The following is a 20,365-nucleotide window of genomic DNA, read 5'->3' on the forward strand; positions in this document are numbered from 1 at the left end:
ATCAAATTTAAGCTAAAATGGCAACATGGTGTACAATAGCTAAAAGATAGCGACATATTGTCGAAGGCTTTTATGGCTGGACTCGCTGGGGCGTGTGGGGTTTCCGGGCCGTATGGCCGTGTTCCAGTAGCATTTTCTCCTGACGTTTCTTCTGCATCTGTGGTTGGCATCTTCAGAGGAGCCGCAGATGCAGGCAAAACATCAGGAGAAAATACTACTGGAACACAGCCATACGGCCCAGAAACCCCACAACACCCCAGATAGCATCATAATTTACCAAGAACAATGGGTTTAGGTGCGGTAAAACCAAGTCAGTCTAAGTAGAGTCAGTAATCACCACTGCTGAATGAAAAATAATGGTGTGCACTCATTTGTACTGATAGATTTTCAAATCAGAGCAATCTCAACACCAATGAACCAAGACTGTAAAATTTGCTCTTACTGCTGCCTTTCTGTTGTATTTCTGGAATGGGTATTTCCATATATATATTTTAACATCTCACTCATAACATGGAGAGGATCATAGTTCACCAACACAGCACATATCCTACCTTCCATAGAGACTCCCAAGTTCAAGAATTAATCTTTGGCAGCACAGTTGCAAAAGCCCTGAGATCTTGAAGAGCTCATTACCTGATTTAGGAGAAGATGCTGGCTTGATGGACCCACCGCTGCAAATGGAATAGGGCAGTTCCATAAACTCTGATGGGCAACAGTAACTGCACAAAATTTACTTGTAATTGGTTGCTGCAGCCAGCTGAAAAGCCTAGCCAGCCCAAATTCCACCCAATCATATGGTGTCATTGCACACATATATTAAGGTGGAAGAGTGCCCTTTTGCTATTAGAACTAGCTTACTGTAGCTGGAGTGTTAGGGGAGAGGCTGTGACTCAGTGATAGAGCGTTCTATACGGCAGATCTCAGGTTCGATCTGCTTCAGATAAAAAGATCAGCAGTGGGTGATGTGAAATTTCATCTGCCATTTTCTGGACTGTCTTTGTTTTAGAATGGTCCACTTGGGTTCTGTTAGATAGGCACTAGAACCCAAACAGAGCATTCTAGAACAAATACAGTTCAGCACATGGAGGTTGAAGTTGCAATTCTACTTAGTTCTTTTTGTTGAAAACAGCATAGAATATTGGAGGGGAAGAGGCCCAAAGGTGGAGAATTTATTTATTTATTTGCATTTATTCCCCACCCTTTACCACGATCGCAGGGTGGGTTACAATAAAAACCATACAAAATCCAACAATAGTAAAATCATAATAAAACCCCATCCTAAAAACCCTAAAACAATATAAAATATCATCCACCCACCCTATACTAATGGAACTCAGACCCACTTTCTCACCTGGTTGACACATTTTCCTTACTTTGCAGGGCCACAGAATTATAGCTTGAACTTGTGATTCACGCCCTTCTCTCTTGCAGTGAGGGAACAAAACTAACTCAGTAGTTTGTCAAAAGTACCTAGTGATCTTCAGAAAATCCTTGAATGCAGGGAAGGAATTCAGCTCTCTGCTTTAATGCTGTTCAGCCAGGAAAATGATTCATGCTTCAGCACCTTCTTTTGAATGTGCTGCCAACTCCTGCCCTGGACAGATAGCCAAATAATAGAACTGAAGGCCCAAGCTTTAAGTTTAGACAAATACCAAAGGGAATTTATCTTTTCAGTGCAGATTAGTGTAACCCCACAAAGTAAACTTACGCTACAAATATCTTTATCCCTTAAATGTGGCTACAGTTCTAATATGCCTAAAGCCCCACTCTCCACAGGCTGCACCCCAAAATTTCCAGGTATTTATCAGTGTGGAGTTGGCAACCCTTCATGGCCCAGTGGTCAGAGCAGGAAAAGCGCAGTTTCATCAGCAGTCTGATTATCATTGCCAGTCACCATAACATTCATTTCTTAGGTCCGTGGTGGTGAACCTTTGGCACTCCAGATGTTATGGACTACAATTCCCACCAGCCCCTGTCAGCATGGCCAATTGTAGGGGCTGATGGGAATTGTAGTCCATAACATCTGGAGTGCCAAAGGTTCGCCACCACTGTCTTAGGTGGTTACCACAATTAACTGGAAAAAGTCACCACCGGCCAGTTCTCTACCTTTGTTCTCAGGGTGGGAATTTGCACATGCCCAAAGATGGGTTGGTTCCTGTGGAATAAATCTTGTTTTCGTGTGGAAGTCCATATTTTAATTTTCATGGCCAGGCTCTTCCCAACCATACTACAAGAAGTAATTCCCTTTCTTTAAAATTAACCATTGTGTTTAAAGTGGAATGTGTTCGCATCTTTTTCAAGAGGAAAGAAAAGACTCCAGGGCTTCAGGTGAAGATTTTGCACCAGCTTCTTGATCAGGTTAAAACTGTATCTCCATGTTTGATAATTCAATCAATTATTGATTATTTGATTATTCAATCAAACCCTTGGGAGGTATTCCTTTTCTAAGGCATCCTGTTCATTAAGGGGCCGTCTCAGTGAAACTACATTCCCCAGAATTCGTCTGTAAACGGAGCGCATGCGCAGTAGTTTTCCCGTTCGGAATTTCATCAAACCTCCCTCCTTCGCGCATGCGCGATGTTATCCACGCGCCCACGCCGTCCGGAGGGTCCTGGGCATCATGGCGGAGCCGGAGAGTTCCTCACAAGCTGCCAGGACCCCGCAGACTAGCGCTTCCTCAGCCGCCGCCGTAGCTGCGGCCTCAGCCCCACCAGTAGTGGCGGGAGGTGGAGCTGGAGGAAGCAGCAGCAGCAGCGATCCGGTTCGCCCGGGACTGAGCCAGCAACAGCGCGCGAGTCAGCGCAAGGCGCATGCGCGGAGCTTCCCGCGGGCAAAGAAGCTGGAGAAGCTAGGGGTATTCTCAGCGTGTAAGGTACGGGGGCCTGTAGGGGACAAAAGAGCGCGAGAATCCCTCTTAGTGGCCTGGTCCAGCCATTGCTGCATCTTCTCCTGGACAATAAAATGATGTTTTGGACCAGGAAGCCTCGTTGCATGCAGTTCACTTAGTAATACCCATTTGTTTTTAAATGCCATGTATGTTTTTAGTAAGCTGTATTTCCAAATACTACAATATCCTGTTTTAGATTATATTCAACGCAACTCCAACTGGCTCTCTTAAGATATAAGAGACAGGTGTTTCGCATCTCTTGAAATCCAGGGAACCTGGCATCTAATCTGTTGCTGAGTTATTGCCCTCTTATTGAAAACATCAAATAAATATAGTGAAGCCTGTTATCTTTGAATATCTGTTTCTGCTGAGATCCCCCCCACATATAAACGTATACTGAGCATTAAAGAAGAAACGTGGCTTTTTTACATTTGTCAGATATTTTAAAGTGAATTACTGAAATCATTGCCACAAGATAACATGGGAGCTAAGACAACAGATTTAAATGATGTATTTATTAGTTTCAGGATGAGTACCCAAATTGCTTTTAAAACACATTTTGTCTGATTTTGTGTTGGGATTCTTAGACTGTATTTAATGACTAGAAGTGGGGGATAAATAACAGCTGATCTGTGCGGTTTCCACTTCCCAGCTGTGTCCCATATTCCCTGACTATGATGATGAAGAAGTATTGTCCACTGGACTAGCCAGAAAAATATTTGTTCAGTTGTCTGGTCCAATCATTTTAAGCATGACTTCAGTTGGAATAATAATAATAATAAATCAAGTCTTGATATATTTGATGAGTTTCAGTAAGAAAAATGAAGTTAAAACAGAAATGTGCTTTGTTTCAACCCTGCTTCAGATTTCTGCTTGTTTTCAGATTCCTGAATGACAAACCCTATTGCAACTGTTTATTGGTTGTCCCATCCTGTTGATTGTGTTTTATTTAGACTTTGTAACCTGTCTTGAGTCTCAGTGAGAAAGGTGGGCTGCAAATAAATATCATTTCCATTCTTCTTGCAGGCAGCGCCATAAGGCAGGGGTTGCCATGCTTTTCTTTAATGAAAACTGCTTAGTGAGGGCTACTCCTCAGCATATTCCCAAGTTCTAGGCTGCCCTAGAAGCCAAAAATAGCTTCATCTCTGGTGCTCTTCCTAGTCTGCCAGCCAAGCCGGCAGAGGGAATAAAAAAACTCTTTGAGAAAAACATCCTGGTGCATATCTCTTTCCAGGCTTTTCCTGGATCTTCCCAATGTGGTGCTCGTGGGCACCATGGCATCTCAGCACGGTTTTGATGCCCACCAAGTGTTTTTAGGAAGTGGGCAAAACCAGGGAAGACCTTTGTTCAACCAGGCTTTTGATTGGCTAGTGGAAATTTGACTGGCTTTGGGTTTATGCTGCGTTATTTAAGTTAAGTTGTGGCAATCGTTTTGTGGCTGGCTCCATCCCCTGTGGCCGCTGTTATGTAGTGGCCATTTTATTGCTGCACTCACCATGCTGTATCAGAATTCCAAATGTGCCCGCAGGCTGAACAATGTTGGGGACCCCTGCTGTAGGGGATGCAAAAGCTGCTCCCAACTTACCACACTGTATCAGAATTCCAAATGTGCCCGCAGGCTGAACAATGTTGGGGACCCCTGCTGTAGGGGATGCAAAAGCTGCTCCCAACTTACCACACTCCAGTTTCCCCTGCCATAAGGGGAAAAAAATTAAAGGCAAACTATCACCTAGATAACCATGTTCTCAGTGTCATAAAATGTATGACAGTATATCAGTCCCATCCTAACAGTTACACCCTTTTAAACCAGTTGATTTCAGTGGACTTAGAAAAGTACAACTCTGCTAGGATTAGCACTGTAAGTCAGGTTTATTGTCCCACAACTCGGTGGCTTTTAACAAGTAAAAGTCACTTGGCAACTGCGAAACAAAACTTTGCAAGAAGTATGTTTTAAATGTATGTAATACATATAATTTTGCCTTATGAGTTTAGTGTAGCTGTGTGTGAATCAGCAGGCTGGCTAAGAAGACCACGAATTTTGATGGACTTCTTTGCAAAGCTGTTGGAAATCACTCCATATTCTTCATGTTTATCATACAGCGAGCACTATGATGTGCAGGAAAGCATGAGGCAAGCACAGTGTGATTCACTGTGTCATTGCAGACTTATCTTGGCTGTGGAGTGACATGACAACAGTACACCTATGGAGATTCACAGGGGAGTTACAACCCATATGTTACTGTCATCCCCATTATTTGTGCTTGGGTGCACTAAATTGAGCCAAATGGGGCCACTGAGTTTCCTACACTTCTGAATACAGAACTACTTTCTTCTTCCTCTTGGCAGTTTTTCAGGGGGCTCACAAAAGGGCATGAAAGTGTCCATAGGAAGTAGAGATTATGTTTCTGTGGCCTCAGGTATGTGATGCAGTCTCCTTGTTTTGCTGAACTCTGGCACCATGGCCCGATGAATATCCTAGCAGCAGGGCATCCTGTAATTCACATTGTCAGTGTTCATTCTGGCATATTTCGAGTTGGACCATGAGTTTGGAATGGTGACTGTGTCGTTTCCTCTATCTCACTGCCAAGTCACCAAATCTGATTGTCTCTGTGAATCAAATGTAATGTTGTAACTTTAGATCATCAGATACAAAAATAATTGCCATGTACAGGGAAAGTATATAACAACAAATATGCCATTAAAGGTATTTGACTTTGACTTTATATAACAACAAATCAAATATTGTACCTAGGCTACCAATGTAAGACTAATGAATGCCAACTATATGCAAACATTTATTACAAAAAATAAAGTAATAAAGAACAATACAGCAAGGTGTGTAACGTATAGATATGTAAAAACCAAGAATCGCGTCACACACTGAGGCGGAAACTAAATGAATGCAAAACCAATAAATCTCTAAAGTTATTACTATAATTCATAAAGTGTATTATAACATACAAAAAAATTGACCAGAGTCATGATTCAAATTCATCAAAATAATTATCTAAAGTCTGTAAGTATCCAGAGTCTCTCATTCAGAATCTTATAACAATTTATATAGTATAATATTATATGCAAAAAGGAGTATTTTACAGCTCCACGGAGAGATTAGTAAGATAGCTAAAATGGTTATTCATCATCATAATAACAATGTAATGTGTAGCACTATAGTTATATAATTTGTTATAATGATGCAAAATTATTTAAAATTATTAAAAATGTTAAAAACGTTTTAAAATGTTTAAAAATGTTCAAAATTGTTTAAAAATGTTAATAAGTTTATGTTTATAAGAAAGTGTGTATAACAAAAAACTATGATCATTATTATCATTATTTTTTGTAGAAAATCCATATGGCAATTAAGAAATACGAAAAAGAGAATTTATGAATTTCTTCTCCTGAGGAAGATATCCACGAAAATGCTTTTTGAAACGCGTGAGGCGTTTGAGAGAGAGACTCTAAAGGATTTGTAAAGACTGGAGATATTTAGTTTGACGCTTTTTGAACCATTATTTTGGGCTTTTGCATATAATATTATACTATATAAATTGTTATAAGATTCTGAATGAGAGACTCTGGATACTTACAGACTTTAGATAATTATTTTGATGAATTTGGTCAATTTTTTTGTATGTTATAATACACTTTATGAATTATAGTAATAACTTTAGAGATTTATTGGTTTTGCATTCATTTAGTTTCCGCCTCAGTGTGTGACGCGATTCTTGGTTTTTACAAAAAATAAAGTAATGCAATGTATTGTCGAAGGCTTTCACGGCCGGATTCAACTGGTTTTGGTGGGCTGTCTGGGCTGTGTGGCCATGGTCTACCAGAGCGGAAAACCCACCAAAACCAAAAGTCATACAGTTCACAGAAAAAATACTTTACATGTGAGTAGACATCAATATCATGGTGAAAACAGTGTAGCAAAGTCCATTAATAATTTTATATATGAACCACCTGGTTATTCTGCCCATTTTGTGGATGATTGTCCGCTTCCTCAGACTGTGTTGTCTTGCTCGCAAGTTGCTAGCAATACACCTTTCAAATAATATCTGCAGTAAAGTTTTCCATCCCACACGAAGCTAAGCAAAAATGCTTTACTACATGATGGTCACTATGATATTCATCTACTCGTGTGTAAAGTTTTTTGCAAACTGTTTGACTTTTGTTTGTAATAAATATTGGCTTATTGTTTGCACTCATCACTCTTGCATTGGTAGCTTAGGTACAATATTTGATTTGTTGCCGTAACCACAGATCATTTGTACCAACAGGCTACAATAATGACTTCAAAAAATTAGTTCTCCCACTGGAGTAGCAATTTACTTTTAAGTAACCAAAATAATTTTATAATTTTACAAACAGTAACCAAATGTTTTGGAAAAATTGTTTACATTCTCCCACTGGAGTAATATATATAAACATAAGTTAGAACGGCACGGCAATGTAATCTCAAGATAAATATAACAGCTAGCCAGATTCTAGATCAGGGGTAGGGAACCTGCGGCTCTCCAGATGTTCAGGAACTACAGTTCCCATCAGCCCCTACCAGCATGGCCAATTGGCCATGCTGACAGAGGCTGATGGGAATTGTAGTTCCTGAACATCTGGAGAGCCGCAGGTTCCCTACCCCTGTTCTAGATTCTCAACATTTCTAGAGGCATAAGAACAAACCAATTGCAGAGCGTTGTCCTCCCTGATTGTAACCATTATTGTATTTTGAAAAACCCTGAGCTGCCTTTCCGTGAAGTTTAACGAGGCCAGTTGGTTAATTATCTAGAATCTGGCTAGCTGTTATATTTATATTGAGATTACATTGCTGTGCCGTTCTAACTTATGTTTATATATATTACTCCAATGGGAGAATGTAAACAATTTTTCCAAAACATTTGGTTACTGTTTGTAAAATTATAAAATTATTTTGGTTATTTAAAAGGAAATTGCTACTCCAGTGGGAGAACTAATTTTTTGAAGTCATTATTGTAGCCTGTTGGTACAAGTTTTCTTCATTTTCACTTTGGTGTGTACCTTCCCCTCTTGCTTAGCATGGAGTAACCACAGATCATAGCATAAACATCAGACAGACACACAAGAACATAATATAAATAATTAAAATTAGAATTAAAATCATAAGCCCCACCCCCAGCTCTCTTTGGTCATCCTCTATAGGCCTCTTGCAGGTTCCTGGCCTCAGGGTGACTCAAATAGGAGTCACCTGAATAAGGGCCTTTTCAGTGGTGGCCCCTATACTGTGGACTGCACTTTCAGATGACACCTGTTCCCTGCCGCACTTGTTTAGTTCTACAATCATCCCATCGCACAGCTGGTGCGCTGCTCCTATGAGCAGATTTGGGCCTCCAACCCCCTTTGGATGGGACTGTAAAAATGCTTTTCATCTCTGTGGCTCCATCATGTTTGCTATGTGGTCCCTGCCTGGTTGGGACTGTGCAATGAAGAAGAAAGAAGAAGCCTGTTTTTTTTTTAAATGACACCCAAAGTATCACAGTGCCTGAGAGAAACAGCAGCTGCAAACAGAGGGGGAAAAAGGGCAATAGGTTTTGTCCATGGATATTTTCTCACTCCTTGAAAGTAATCACAAGTGTTCAAGGATGAAAAAACGGCACAATCAGCTGAACGTTAAAGGGTTTTACATGCAATGCACTAGACAACCCTGAAGTTCTCACCACACCTGAAGAAGAGTTGGTTTTTATACCCTGCTTTTCTCAACCTTCAAGAAGTCTCCAAGCAGCTTGCAATCACCTCTTTCTCTCCCCACAACAGACCCCTTGTGAGGTAGGTGGGGCCAAGAGAGTTCTGAGAGAAGTGTGACTAGCCCAAGGCCATCCAGCAGGCTGTTAGGTTTTTTCATGCATTGAAGAGTGCTGTCTCTGTCTCTCTTTCCCTGTGTTGTCCAGGCAAATGACTCTTGCAAGTGTAACGGCTGGAAGAACCCAAATCCTCCCACGGCCCCCCGGATGGATCTGCAGCAGACGGTCACCAACCTTAGCGAACCCTGTCGCAGCTGTGGACACACGCTCGGTAAACCTTGTGACAAGTAGTCATTTAAAGTTAAAGCATGTAAATGTAATCTAGTGACACTTTTTTGTTTCTTGTGCATTAAAGAAGCCCGGTCACCTGCCAGGCTTGCTCTGCTTCTAACAGACTGCAAAATGCGGTCTTTGTCATTAGCATCAAAGGTTAATAAGCTAGTAGGAGGTATCATCCCCGAATTGGAGTCATCCATACTGATAAGTAAATTGGGGAGTAGTAGACACTAAGAATAATACAAATTAGGGATATAATACAACGACCTTGAGCCTAAAGCGCCAAAAATGAAGGCTGCTAATGCCAGGCTGTAAGCGTTTTGTATGAGAACAGAAAATAAATGCTTTTTATCGCTGTAGCTAATTTGAGAAAAGCAACATGGGGTAACTACATACACATGAGCAATTATATTAACACAAACATTATATTAACCCAAGCTAGCCCAGTGACGGCGAACCTTTTCGAGGCCAAGTGCCCAAACTGCAACCCAAAACTCGCAAAGTGCCAACATGGCAATTTAACCTGAATACTGAGGTTTTAGTGTAGAAAAAACGGTTGGCTCCAAGGCACGCATTACTTGGGAGTAAGCTTGGTGGTAGTTGGTGGCTTTGCTTTGAAGCAATCGTGCTATGCTTCGAATGGCTCAATTACAACCCTAGGAGGGTTTAGAAACAAGCCCCATTGCCAGCTACCGAGCTTACTCCCAGTTAAAGGATTGTGCTTTAGTTCTTCCCATGAAAATCAGTGGGGTTTAACAGCACTTAACAGGGTTACCTATATGTTGTGCTCAGCAGCCCAGGCCAGCCTAAATGGGGGGGGGGGGGCAATTTTCCACACCCTCACATGACGAACTCTGTGCACTTGTCAGGCCGCACCATTATTGGCCTGCCAGAGCACACTTCTCCAGACCAGCCACAGCTGGGTGTGCCATCTAGTTCAATAGAGCTTACCAGGTACTCCTTATCTTTCTTTCTCCTTATCTTTCTTTCACAGGGAGTAACTCGCCTTTCCCAAAACAATGAATCTGTAGTACTGTCTTTCTCTGTCTTTCTCAAGCTGATATTGGGGGAATGCAAAGGCGGGTTGAGCAAACTGTAACCTTAAGGTATATACTGGGGCCAGGGAGTTTGAATCCCAGATTCAGCTACCTGGCCCTTGGGCTGACACAGTTCTGATTAAAGCTCTTGAACCTTTCCTGAGTCTTGTCATTGACTGGAGTACCAGACCCTTACACACCTCCATGTAGAGAAAGGACAGTAGTTCAATTGCAGTGCATTTGCTTTGCGTACCAAAAAACCCCAGAAGCCGTCCAGGGCTTTTGCAGTTAAAAGGATTAGATCAGGGGTAGGGAACCTGCGGCTCTCCAGATGTTCAGGAACTACAATTCCCATCAGCCCCTACCAGCATGGCCAATTGGCCATGCTGACAGAGGCTGATGGGAATTGTAGTTCCTGAACATCTGGAGAGCCGCAGGTTCCCTACCCCTGGATTAGATAGTAGGTGATTTGAAAGACTCTGGAGAGTCTCAGAGTAGACAGGGTTAAACTTGATAGACCAATAGTCTGACTGAGTATAAGGCAGTGTCGTGTGTTCATAAGGACAGGTAAGTTGTTTTTGTCAGTGGTAGAGTCATTGGCTTTGCATTCAGAAGATGTTGAGTTCTGTGCCCTGCATCCCTGGTTGAAATGACTAGACAACAGGTGATGCTGAAAACCTGGAAAAGCCAATCAGAAGAGTCCAGGCTGACCTTAATAGTCCCTAGGATCTGGCTCCTTATGAGGCAGACTCATGTGTGTCGGACACTTGAAACTTGTTCAATGCAGATAGCCCCACTTCTTAGTACAGTGGGTGGGTGGGGGTTGAGCCGTGGCTATGCCTTGTCATGGGTTCAAGCCTGAAGGGCCCAGACTCAGCCTGTCTCTCACCTACCTGTAGCTGACCACGTGTCTCACCTGGAGAACGTCTCTGAGGAGGAGATCAACCGGCTCCTGGGCATGGTGTTGGACGTGGAAAACCTTTTCATGTCAGTGCACAAGGAAGAGGACACAGACACCAAACAAGTTTACTTTTACCTGTTCAAGGTGAGCTCTAAGTTGGGAAGCGAGAATGTTGCAGAATGGTGCCAGGGAATCTTCCCGGCTGAGATTTGGAGGTGCTTGAGATAACGTATGGCACCAATATTGTTGTTACGTTCCATAGCGAACTGACTGTCCAGCCACTCACTACCAAAGTGGCCTCAGAGAGGGTCATATGCCCCATTCAGTTGTTGACTTCTGCCAAAAGAAGACTTTTTTCATTTCATTTGGCAATCCCTTACTGATCCTGTCCTTGTTTAACTGCTGTTTTTACTTACATGTTTTAAAAGTTGATTTGAATGCCTTTTTAACTGTTGGTCATCTTGAGGACTCTATTTGAAACAAATGTTTCAAATAAAGAAGTAGGCTAGTGGTCTCTATTCTAGAGATTCCTCATCTGTACAAACTTCTTTGACTTTGTCAAATAATGAAAGGAGAAAGTAAAATTTAAAAATAGCCTGGACTGAGTATGTTTTTAGAGGCACAGAATGTTGAGAGCAACTAACTTGTTAAAATGTCAGGGGTGGGGGGGAAATTATTTATATGTTTCTTTGGGAAATGTATTTATTTAGTTTAAGTCCCTGAAAGCATATTGAATCCTGGAAGAAGGGATTTGGAATAGGCTGTGTGGGTTTTCCAAACTGTTCCTGCTTCCTAGGATTCCTCACATATTCACCAGCATGTTAGTAATGAATTAGCAAAATTTGTGTACCTCTGAAGGTACCAGCCATGGATATGGATGAAACATTGAGAGCAAAAACTACCAAACTGCAGCCACGTGGGCAGAAAACCCATAAGAACTAGTTGATTCTGGCAGTGAAAGACTTCCGACAATGCAAAATTGGTGTGTGTGCGTTTGTGCCATCAGGTCACAGATGACTTGTGGCAATCCTGTAACATTTTCAAGGCAAGTGACATTCAGAGGTGGTTTGCCTCTGAGAAAGTTAAGAGTTCTGAGAGAACTGTGACTAGCCCAAGGTCATGCAGCAGGCTTCATGTGGAGGAGTGGCAAATTGAACCCGGTTCTGGAATAACTAAGCTCAAACACTTATCCCATAAAGAAATGTGTGCTCTACACTATTTATCCCTACCTCTTTCCTCTGCCTTGTAGTGTGCCTTATGTCATATTCTAGACTGTAAGTTCCTTGGGGCAGGGACGCTGTCACCTTGTACTCACTAAAGCTTCATATCAATTGCTGGCACTGGCTGGATAAATAAGAATTGTTGTAGATCCTGTTCAAATACGGTTGCTTTTAATTTTGCCATGATGCAGCTCCCATTGGAGTGAGAGAAAAGAGACCTTGCAAAGATATTTGCCTTAGTTTTGTAGTTGATACCATTTACAATAACGTTTAACTTCTGCTTCCTCCTTTCCCTTTTTTTCTTCTGCTTCAACCCTTTTGCTCCTTGTTGGCTCTCGAAGTAGGCTGGGGAGGGCTGGCTCTGAAGTACTGGTAAAGAGAGAGCTGGGCATGGGATTGACCACCAACTTGTTTTTGAGATACAATCTTTCACCTAAGAACCTTCAACCATTCTGGTAGGAAATATTGTACAGCCACAATGGAAGCCTCTCAGAACAGACTGTGGGCGTCCCCCTGACTCCTGGTGTCTTAGGAGCAGCAGTGGTGTAGTGGTTAAGAGCAGGTGCACTCTAATCTGGAGAACCGGGTTTGATTCCTCGCTCTGCTGCTTGAGCTCTGGAGGCTTATCTAGTGAATTAGATTAGCCTGTGCACTCCCAACACATGCCAGCTGAGTGACCTTGGGCTAGTTACAGCTCTACGGAGCTCTCTCAGCCATGCCCACCTGTTTGTTGGGGGTGGGGGAACGGAAAGGAGGTTGTAAGCCCCTTTGAGTCTCCTACAGGAGAGAGGGGGGGGTATAAATCCAATCTCCTCTTCTTAAATGGACCCAGTTAAACAAAGGCAATGAACCAGAGTGTGAATTTAAGGTACATCTACACTTTTTTCTTCACAGCTCCTGCGGAAATGCATCCTACAGATGAGCCGCCCAGTAGTCGAAGGCTCCCTGGGGAGCCCCCCATTTGAAAAGCCAAACATTGAACAGGTAAGATGGTGCGTGTCCCATGCCAGGGTGAGCCAAACGTTATGTCAGCCTTTAAAAAAAATCATGTGACAGTCAGCAGAAAGCAAGCTCAGAGGCTAGTTGCAATGAAGGTAATTGGTAATTTGGTAATTTGTTTTCAAAGTCTGCTTTCAGTACATGTGTGTATTGGTTTCCTGGACAGTTTCATGGGTCAGTTAGTAGAGAATCTGTGATCCTTACTGAGTTGCTGGAGAAGACTGTTCTTTGTTCTTTATCTTCATGGTTCAGTGTTACTGGAGAGCACTTTTTGCAGTTTGTGAAACTGTGGGAGAAGATAGCTTTTATTTTTTCATCTTGCGAGCAGCCGGTGGCCTGAATTTTAGCAGTTTGTCTGCTGCCGCGAGAGGAAAAAGGGATAGCATCCCCAGCGTGGCCTGTTGTGGGCGTCAAAAGGAGCCCCTTTGCAGACAGCAGAAAAGCTGGTGGAATGAAAACCACTATGTGGATGTTCTGCTGCCTCTGCAGTGCTCTATCCAAAAAGACAGTTCCACACTAATGCATATCCACGGGCCTGTAAGACAGAGCTGTTCTGCCAGGCTTATGGTTGAACATCTACTGTTATCATTTTAGGCCTCCCCAGTTCACTCATTTTAAATCATGAAAGGTGAATGGAGGTCTTGTGCAGTCGTCTGGGGAACAGTTCTTACTCACCGTAGGTGACCATGTGTGTTGTTTCTTGCAAACCTGCTCTCAACCTATCCTGCCACTACCTTTCCCTTTCTCTCCCCAGGGTGTCTTAAACTTTGTTCAGTACAAATTCAGCCACCTGCCCACCAAGGAGCGGCAGACCATGTTTGAGCTCTCCAAGATGTTCCTTCTGTGCCTGAACTACTGGAAGCTGGAAACGCCGTCCCAATTCCGCCAGCGCTCCCAAAACGATGACGTGGCGACCTACAAGGTCAACTACACTCGGTGAGTCTGGGGAAGGAAGGTGGGCGAGCTCTGGCCTCTGAGGATTTCCTCACCCCGCCCCCCACCCTTGTTGGTACTTTTATTTGCAGAGGATGAAGTTGCCCCAGAAGTTGCCCCTAGAACCAGCAGGTTGAAATTAAAATCCAAATAGTTTTTGACTAAACATTAGGAATAATTTCCTGGCAGTTGGAGCAGTTCCTCGGTGGAACTGGTCTTCTTGGGAGATGACGGGCTCTCCTTTGGAGGTTTTTAAGCAGAGGCTAGAGGACCATCCAACAGCAATGCTGATTCTGTGAACTGAGGCGGATCACGAGTGGGAGGGCGGAAAGGGATGAGCCAGCACTTGGCTTTTGTGGCCCTTTCTCACATGAGCCAGCGTGGTGTAGTGGTTAAGAGCAGGGGCAGTCTAATATGGAGAACTGGGTTTGATTCCCTGCTTTGCCACTTGAGCTGTGGAGACTTATCTGGTGAACCAGATTAGCTTGTGCACTCCCAACACATGCCAGCTGGGTGACCTTGGGCTAGTCTCAGCTCTTTGGAGCTCTCTCAGCTCCCGGGGGGGGGGGGGAGAGATTTTAAGCCCCTTTGAGTCTCCTTACGGGAAAGAAAGGGGGATATAAATACAAACTCCTTCTTCTTCTTCTAATATCAAATTTTCATCCAGGGTGGATTGGCCAGGGATCCTGGAGGGCTTTTGCCTTCCTCTGGGCATAGAGCAGTGTTCACTGAGAGAGTGGGATGGGGGAAAGGAGGAAGTTAGTTGTGAATTGCTTGTGTTGAGCAGGGGTTGGAATAGATGACCTTTGAGATCATGCCCAGCTCTATGTTTCTAAGTTGTGTGTGGATCCAGACATGTGCGCGGTGCACTTCCCTCTCTACTTAGCCCCCTCTGGCCATTCAGTGGGGAACTGGGTGAAACTGGCACATGACAGCTTGTGAGTCTTTGGGACCCTGCTCCACACAACCTCTTCTAATAGCTCTTCCTCATGCCCACCCCTCTCTACCCCTGCCCCAGGTGGCTGTGCTATTGCCACGTCCCCCAGAGTTGCGACAGCCTCCCTCGCTATGAAACCACCCAGGTCTTTGGGCGCAACCTCCTCAAATCCACTTTCACAGTAACTCGCCGACAGCTGCTGGAGAAGTTCCGGGTGGAGAAAGACAAGCTGGTACCTGAGAAGCGGACCCTCATCCTCACCCATTTCCCCAAGTAAGCTTGGTGCTGTGAAGCACCATGTTGGAAAGGGAGGAGGGGCCTGTGGTTGCAAATTGGCTGCTGACCTATGAAATGTCCAAGGCTGCTGACCTATGAATTCCCTGTCTGGGACTAAACCCCAGTGGGCTATATGCGACCCCCCCCCCCTGGAAAATCACATGGGACTTTGTGACCCTACAGTCCCTTGGCAGTCTCCCATCCCAATGTTGACCAGTGCTGACCCTGCTTAGCTTCTGCGATTTTATGAGATCAGGCTAACCTGGGGCTCTCCGGATCAGGAACGTGGGACTTACTTCCAAGTAAATGTGCCTAGATGTTCTCTCCCAACAGAGGCATCCTCAGCAGAGTGACGACAGAGTTACAAGAGTGAAATGAGTTACTTCAGTTCATTTAGTAAGAGTGTAACTTTGGAAGGGGATGGCAGTGTAAACAGATGCCATGAACAAACATCTGCACTACGCCACTTGCAACTGCAGGCAAGGGCTGAACGAATGTGCTGTGGCACAAAAAAACACCCTACCAGTATGAGGATTTTCACAAACCTTTTTTGGGTTTTTCAAAAAATTTCCTGTCTTTCAAACCTGACCCTAAAATATTCCAAGCACCCTCCAAAGTCCACATGGTGACAAGCTGAATGTTCATCAGGTAAGTGACAGGAAGAGAGAAGGCAGGAAAGGCACCAACCGCCCCCCCCCCCCCCAATTATTTTTAAATGGCAATGGGGCAGTGGCCCAAAAATTGGAAAAAATCAGTATGTTTTGGATCTGTTTTATTAGCTCCCTTAAATTACTGCCATTTATTTCAGCTGAAAATAACACCCACCAAAAGCTGCCTTGGTTTATTTTTTGCTTATTTTTGGTTCAGCTTTATCTGGATTTTTATCCAGCATTTTACGCTCATCACCATTTTAAAAAAAATGGGAGGAATGCCTCTCCTCCCTCCCTTGCCTCCTGAACATTCATCTTGGCACTATGTGGACTTGAGAGGTGGCTGGAATTTTTCAAGGTGAGATTTAAAAGACTGAAATAGCTCTACTGGATAGCCCATGAATAACCTGAAGCCTCAGAAACTAATCAGGGTTGGCCCTGGCCAGCATTGTAGTGGCTAAGAGCAAGTGAATTCTAATCTGGAGAACTGGGTTTTATTCCCCACTCCTCCACCTGAGTGGCGGAGGTTTATCTGGCAAACCAGATGTGTTTCCGCACTCCTACATTCCTTCTGGGTCTTCTTTTGTCTCGATGGGAAAATACCAGGGTTGTGATTGATAAAAATGCCATTCTAAACATCAGCCCTTTTACTCTTTCCCATAGAATATACTAAAAGCCTTGCAGAGCTGAACCTGCTCCTATGTGCATAACCCAACCCTTCATTTGCATAACCCTCCCCAAAACTATCTCCATTCCCTAATTCTACTACAGTATGCCAGATACCTGGCATGTTTGTCTTATTTTTCCACCCTGTATTTTTTAAAGAGGGTGGAAACTTAGGCCTTATTTCTGTCCAGCCACACTGATTCCTCTGCATTTGGATTCCTCCTTGCCCAGGTTTCTGTCAATGCTGGAGGAAGAAATCTATGGAGAGAGCTCCCCAATCTGGGAGGCTGACTTCACTATGCCTGCAGCAGAGGGAGCCCAGCTTGTTCCCCGGCCCGGTAAGCTAATTCCCTTAGGCAGCTATCCACACTGGCTGTAGAACACATTGAAAGATAAAGTTACATTAATAGCCTGCTGGGCCAGCAAACTCCAAATGTATGCCCAAGTTCTAAAGAAACACCAACCAGAGAAATTCTGGTTAGTAAGGGCAGGAAATTTCAGCAGAACAAATGTACTCCATCCTTACCATACTAAGAAGGCTCTAAATATGAAGAATCACGGGTTGTATGCTGCAGAGCCATTATTTTATCAGGGGCACTTTTCTCCTGTGCAAAAAGATTTCCCCTAATGTAAGAGCCTCTGGAGCAAAGAGCACTGAGCGAAGTGCCACCACTTGTGGAACGGAGCCATGAGATCCAACCTATTGGGCGTCATACATAAACAAAAGGTTGCCATGAAATGTTGAAGTATCTTCAAATTTTTTGTTGTTTCTTAGGCCCTTTCCACATGGGCCAATAAAAGCGGGAGAAAGGTGGGTTACTTGAACCCGCCCTCGCCCTGGTCCTTCACACAGCTGGCACGTGCCTTCTCATGAAGGCAGATCTTTGCACTTGGCAGGCAGGCAGGCAGGCAGGACCAACCCCCCCAGGCCATGATATGGCCCATTTCCCCTACATGCCTCTGCAGATGGGAGCCAGGGAAGAGTTTTTCAAGAATCGCGATTTTCAAATGCGCCTCACAGCCGCGACTTTGCTTGGCTGCAAAACATGTTAAAACGAAAGAATCATACATAACGCGATTCTTGAAAAACCTGGGTTATGGGGGAAACCCAGAACGGGTCTGCGTTAGGATTGGCTCCATGTGAAGTTCCCCCTATCCTGGGTTTTTTACTGGTGTTATTCCAGTTTAATTGGCCCATGCGGAAATGGCCCTAACAGGACATGTTGTGAAATCTTGGCTATTTCATCCAGCTGCTGCGTCTTACTAAGCTGGAGGTTTAGCTCAATGCTGCTTTTTGGCAACCAAGATTCCAGCAGCTGCCCAATTGAAGAAGCCAGAGGGCTTGATGGAAATGGGTTGACCGACTAGCTGTTCTAGAACACGGGCAGTCTTTTCGCAGTGTGATTCCGCACCTGCTCCTTTTTGCTTCTGTTTCACATACTGATGGGGTTGTGTGTTTGCTGTCTTTACCACACAGCAATCAGCACTGTTCCCGCAGCCAGCACGCCACTCTTCAACAAGTCTCTGAGCTGCAGCTCCTCTTTGGCATCTATCAGTCTAGACGGCAGCTCCTTGGATTCTGTGCCAGGTAATGTCAGCAGGGGAGTGACATGCTTGCCTGTTAGGGCTCCCCTTCAGGCAAGAAGAAGAAGAGTTTGGATTTATACCCCACTTTTCACAACCGTAAGGAGCCTCAAAGCGGCTTACAAATGCCTTCCCTTCCTGCCCCCACAGCAGACACCATGGGGCTGAGAGAGTTTGGAGAGATCTGTGACTAGCCCGCTGCGAAAAGAATATCTGTCTGGCGCAAAGAACAGCGTTAAAACTATACTTCAAATAGAAATAATTAAAAATATGTTGATGATTGAACATCTGGCAATTGGAATCATTCCGGCATGATATTTTATGGATTTTCACTGAAGGGATATTATTTACACAGAGACTTGCAGTCCTTTGTGTATATTTTGGGATCCCTTTTGTGTTTGAAATGTTTTATCCACGTTTTGTATTTTTCTTTATTGTTGGTAATTGGGTTACTTGATACAGACTTTTAAATTATTTCTATTAAAGGTATAGTTTTAACACTGTTCTTTGAGCCAGACAGAGGTATTCTTTTTGCAGTATCCATACTGTTTCTGGCTCATCTTGTAGACTAGCCCATGGTCACCCAGCAGGCTTCATGTGTAGGAATGGGGAAGCTAATCCAGTTCACCGAATCAGAGTCTGCCTGTCATGTGAAGGAGTGGGGAAGCAAACCCTGTTCCCTAGATTAGAGTCCCCCTGCTCTTAACCACTACTTCATGCTGACTTTCGTGCATGGTATGAAATCGTCACTTCTGAAGAACAGTAAATCACAAATGATGGGAAAACATGGTATCATGGAAACAAACCAAAGACAAGGAGTCCCATGTAATAAAGGCAGCTGATAGCTGACTGCTGAAAGCTCTGTGGAAATGAGAATTTTTCTTTGCTGAGCTTTTGTTATTAAAGTCCTTGAAAAACGCTTGTAGTGTAGTCATAGTTCTTTATTCTGTTCTAGTTGTTCAACAGTTTTATCCAAAGTAGTTCAAACCACATCAAGTGATGTGAATTGTTTGAATTACTTTGCATAAAACTGCTGGATAAATTGGACAGAATAAAGAACTATGACTGAGCTACAAGTGTTTTTAAGGACTTTAATGATTAAAAACTCAGCAAAGCAAGCTTCTCATTTCCACAGAGCTTTCACAAGTCAGCTACAAGTCGTCTTTATTATGTGGGACCCCTTGCCTTTGGTTTGTTCACTGCAGAAGAACATCCCCCTTTTTCCCCCTTTCAAAATGTGTTGTTCTTGAACGCCCAGCCTTACAAAACTACAAAGCTTCCAGACAAAACTGGGAATGTTTTATAGGTCCACTTATTTGTTTTACTTTGGCCTTTTTTCTGCTTCCCACCCAGGCGAGAAGAGAAAGCTTCCGGAGAGCTTGACCCTCGAGGATGCCAAACGGATTCGCGTGCTGGGCGACATCCCGATGGAGCTGGTGAACGAAGTGATGCTGACAATCACGGATCCAGCGGCCATGCTTGGGCCAGAGGTAGAGGGAGAAACAAATTGGGCTTGGCTGATTCCAGTGACAGCCTGGTGCCCCCTCCCCCAGGGCACCCAGGTGTCTCTTTTGGCGAGCATTGTTGGTTCCACCAGTGGAAGTTACCACTAGCTTAACCTTTAAGGGGCTGCAAGGCCCTGACCATTTTTATCCAGCTGTGGAAAGTGAATGGTAAACGGCAGCTTTCTGGAACAAAGCATTCCAGAGATGGACAAAAAGCGTTCTATTTTTATTTTTTTGAGCTCACATAAATATAAAATACTTAATATTTTCTTCCAAATGGACTCAGCTTTCTTGGTTAGCAACACATGGGCTTAATGGTGAACACAAGATTGAAGGATCCTTGGCTGTGCACAAAAAGTGCAAGTAATGTGCTGAGAGGAAGTATAAGCAAAGGATTTTGGGAGTATTGTCAAAGGCTTTCTCTGCTGGAATCAAGCGGGCCGTTGCGGGTTTTCCAGGCTGTGTGGCTGTGGTCTGGTAGTTTTTTCTCCTACTGTTTTGCCTGGATCTGTGACTGGCATCTTCAGAGGCAGGTCGCATAAGATGCAACTGCAAATGAACACTCAGGCACATACAAATGTGCTACAGCCTCCCTCACCCCCACACACTTCTGAGATGGACAAAACACACACCACCCCCCCCCCCCACACACACACACACACAATCATTCCACACTGTGCCACGGAGAGAAACACATCTTACCATGTGTATGCAAGAGTT

General features: G+C 43.8%; 1 protein-coding gene across 1 annotated transcript in view; it reads left to right on the forward strand.

The window, feature by feature from the left end:
- Positions 1 to 2,588: 2,588 nt before the first annotated feature.
- KAT2A (lysine acetyltransferase 2A) overlaps positions 2,589 to 20,365 on the forward strand; it is a 33,062-nt gene continuing 15,285 nt past the window's right edge. The window contains exons 1-9 of the mRNA XM_048517807.1: positions 2,589 to 2,872; positions 8,809 to 8,932; positions 10,874 to 11,019; positions 12,990 to 13,079; positions 13,849 to 14,030; positions 15,046 to 15,237; positions 16,788 to 16,894; positions 18,034 to 18,144; positions 19,494 to 19,630. Coding sequence (XP_048373764.1) covers positions 2,621 to 2,872; positions 8,809 to 8,932; positions 10,874 to 11,019; positions 12,990 to 13,079; positions 13,849 to 14,030; positions 15,046 to 15,237; positions 16,788 to 16,894; positions 18,034 to 18,144; positions 19,494 to 19,630 — 1,341 coding nt within the window. The 5' untranslated portion in view covers positions 2,589 to 2,620. The remainder of the gene's footprint in view (positions 2,873 to 8,808; positions 8,933 to 10,873; positions 11,020 to 12,989; positions 13,080 to 13,848; positions 14,031 to 15,045; positions 15,238 to 16,787; positions 16,895 to 18,033; positions 18,145 to 19,493; positions 19,631 to 20,365) is intronic.

Source organism: Sphaerodactylus townsendi, linkage group LG15, assembly GCF_021028975.2.
Source record: "Sphaerodactylus townsendi isolate TG3544 linkage group LG15, MPM_Stown_v2.3, whole genome shotgun sequence".
NCBI lineage: Eukaryota > Metazoa > Chordata > Lepidosauria > Squamata > Sphaerodactylidae > Sphaerodactylus > Sphaerodactylus townsendi.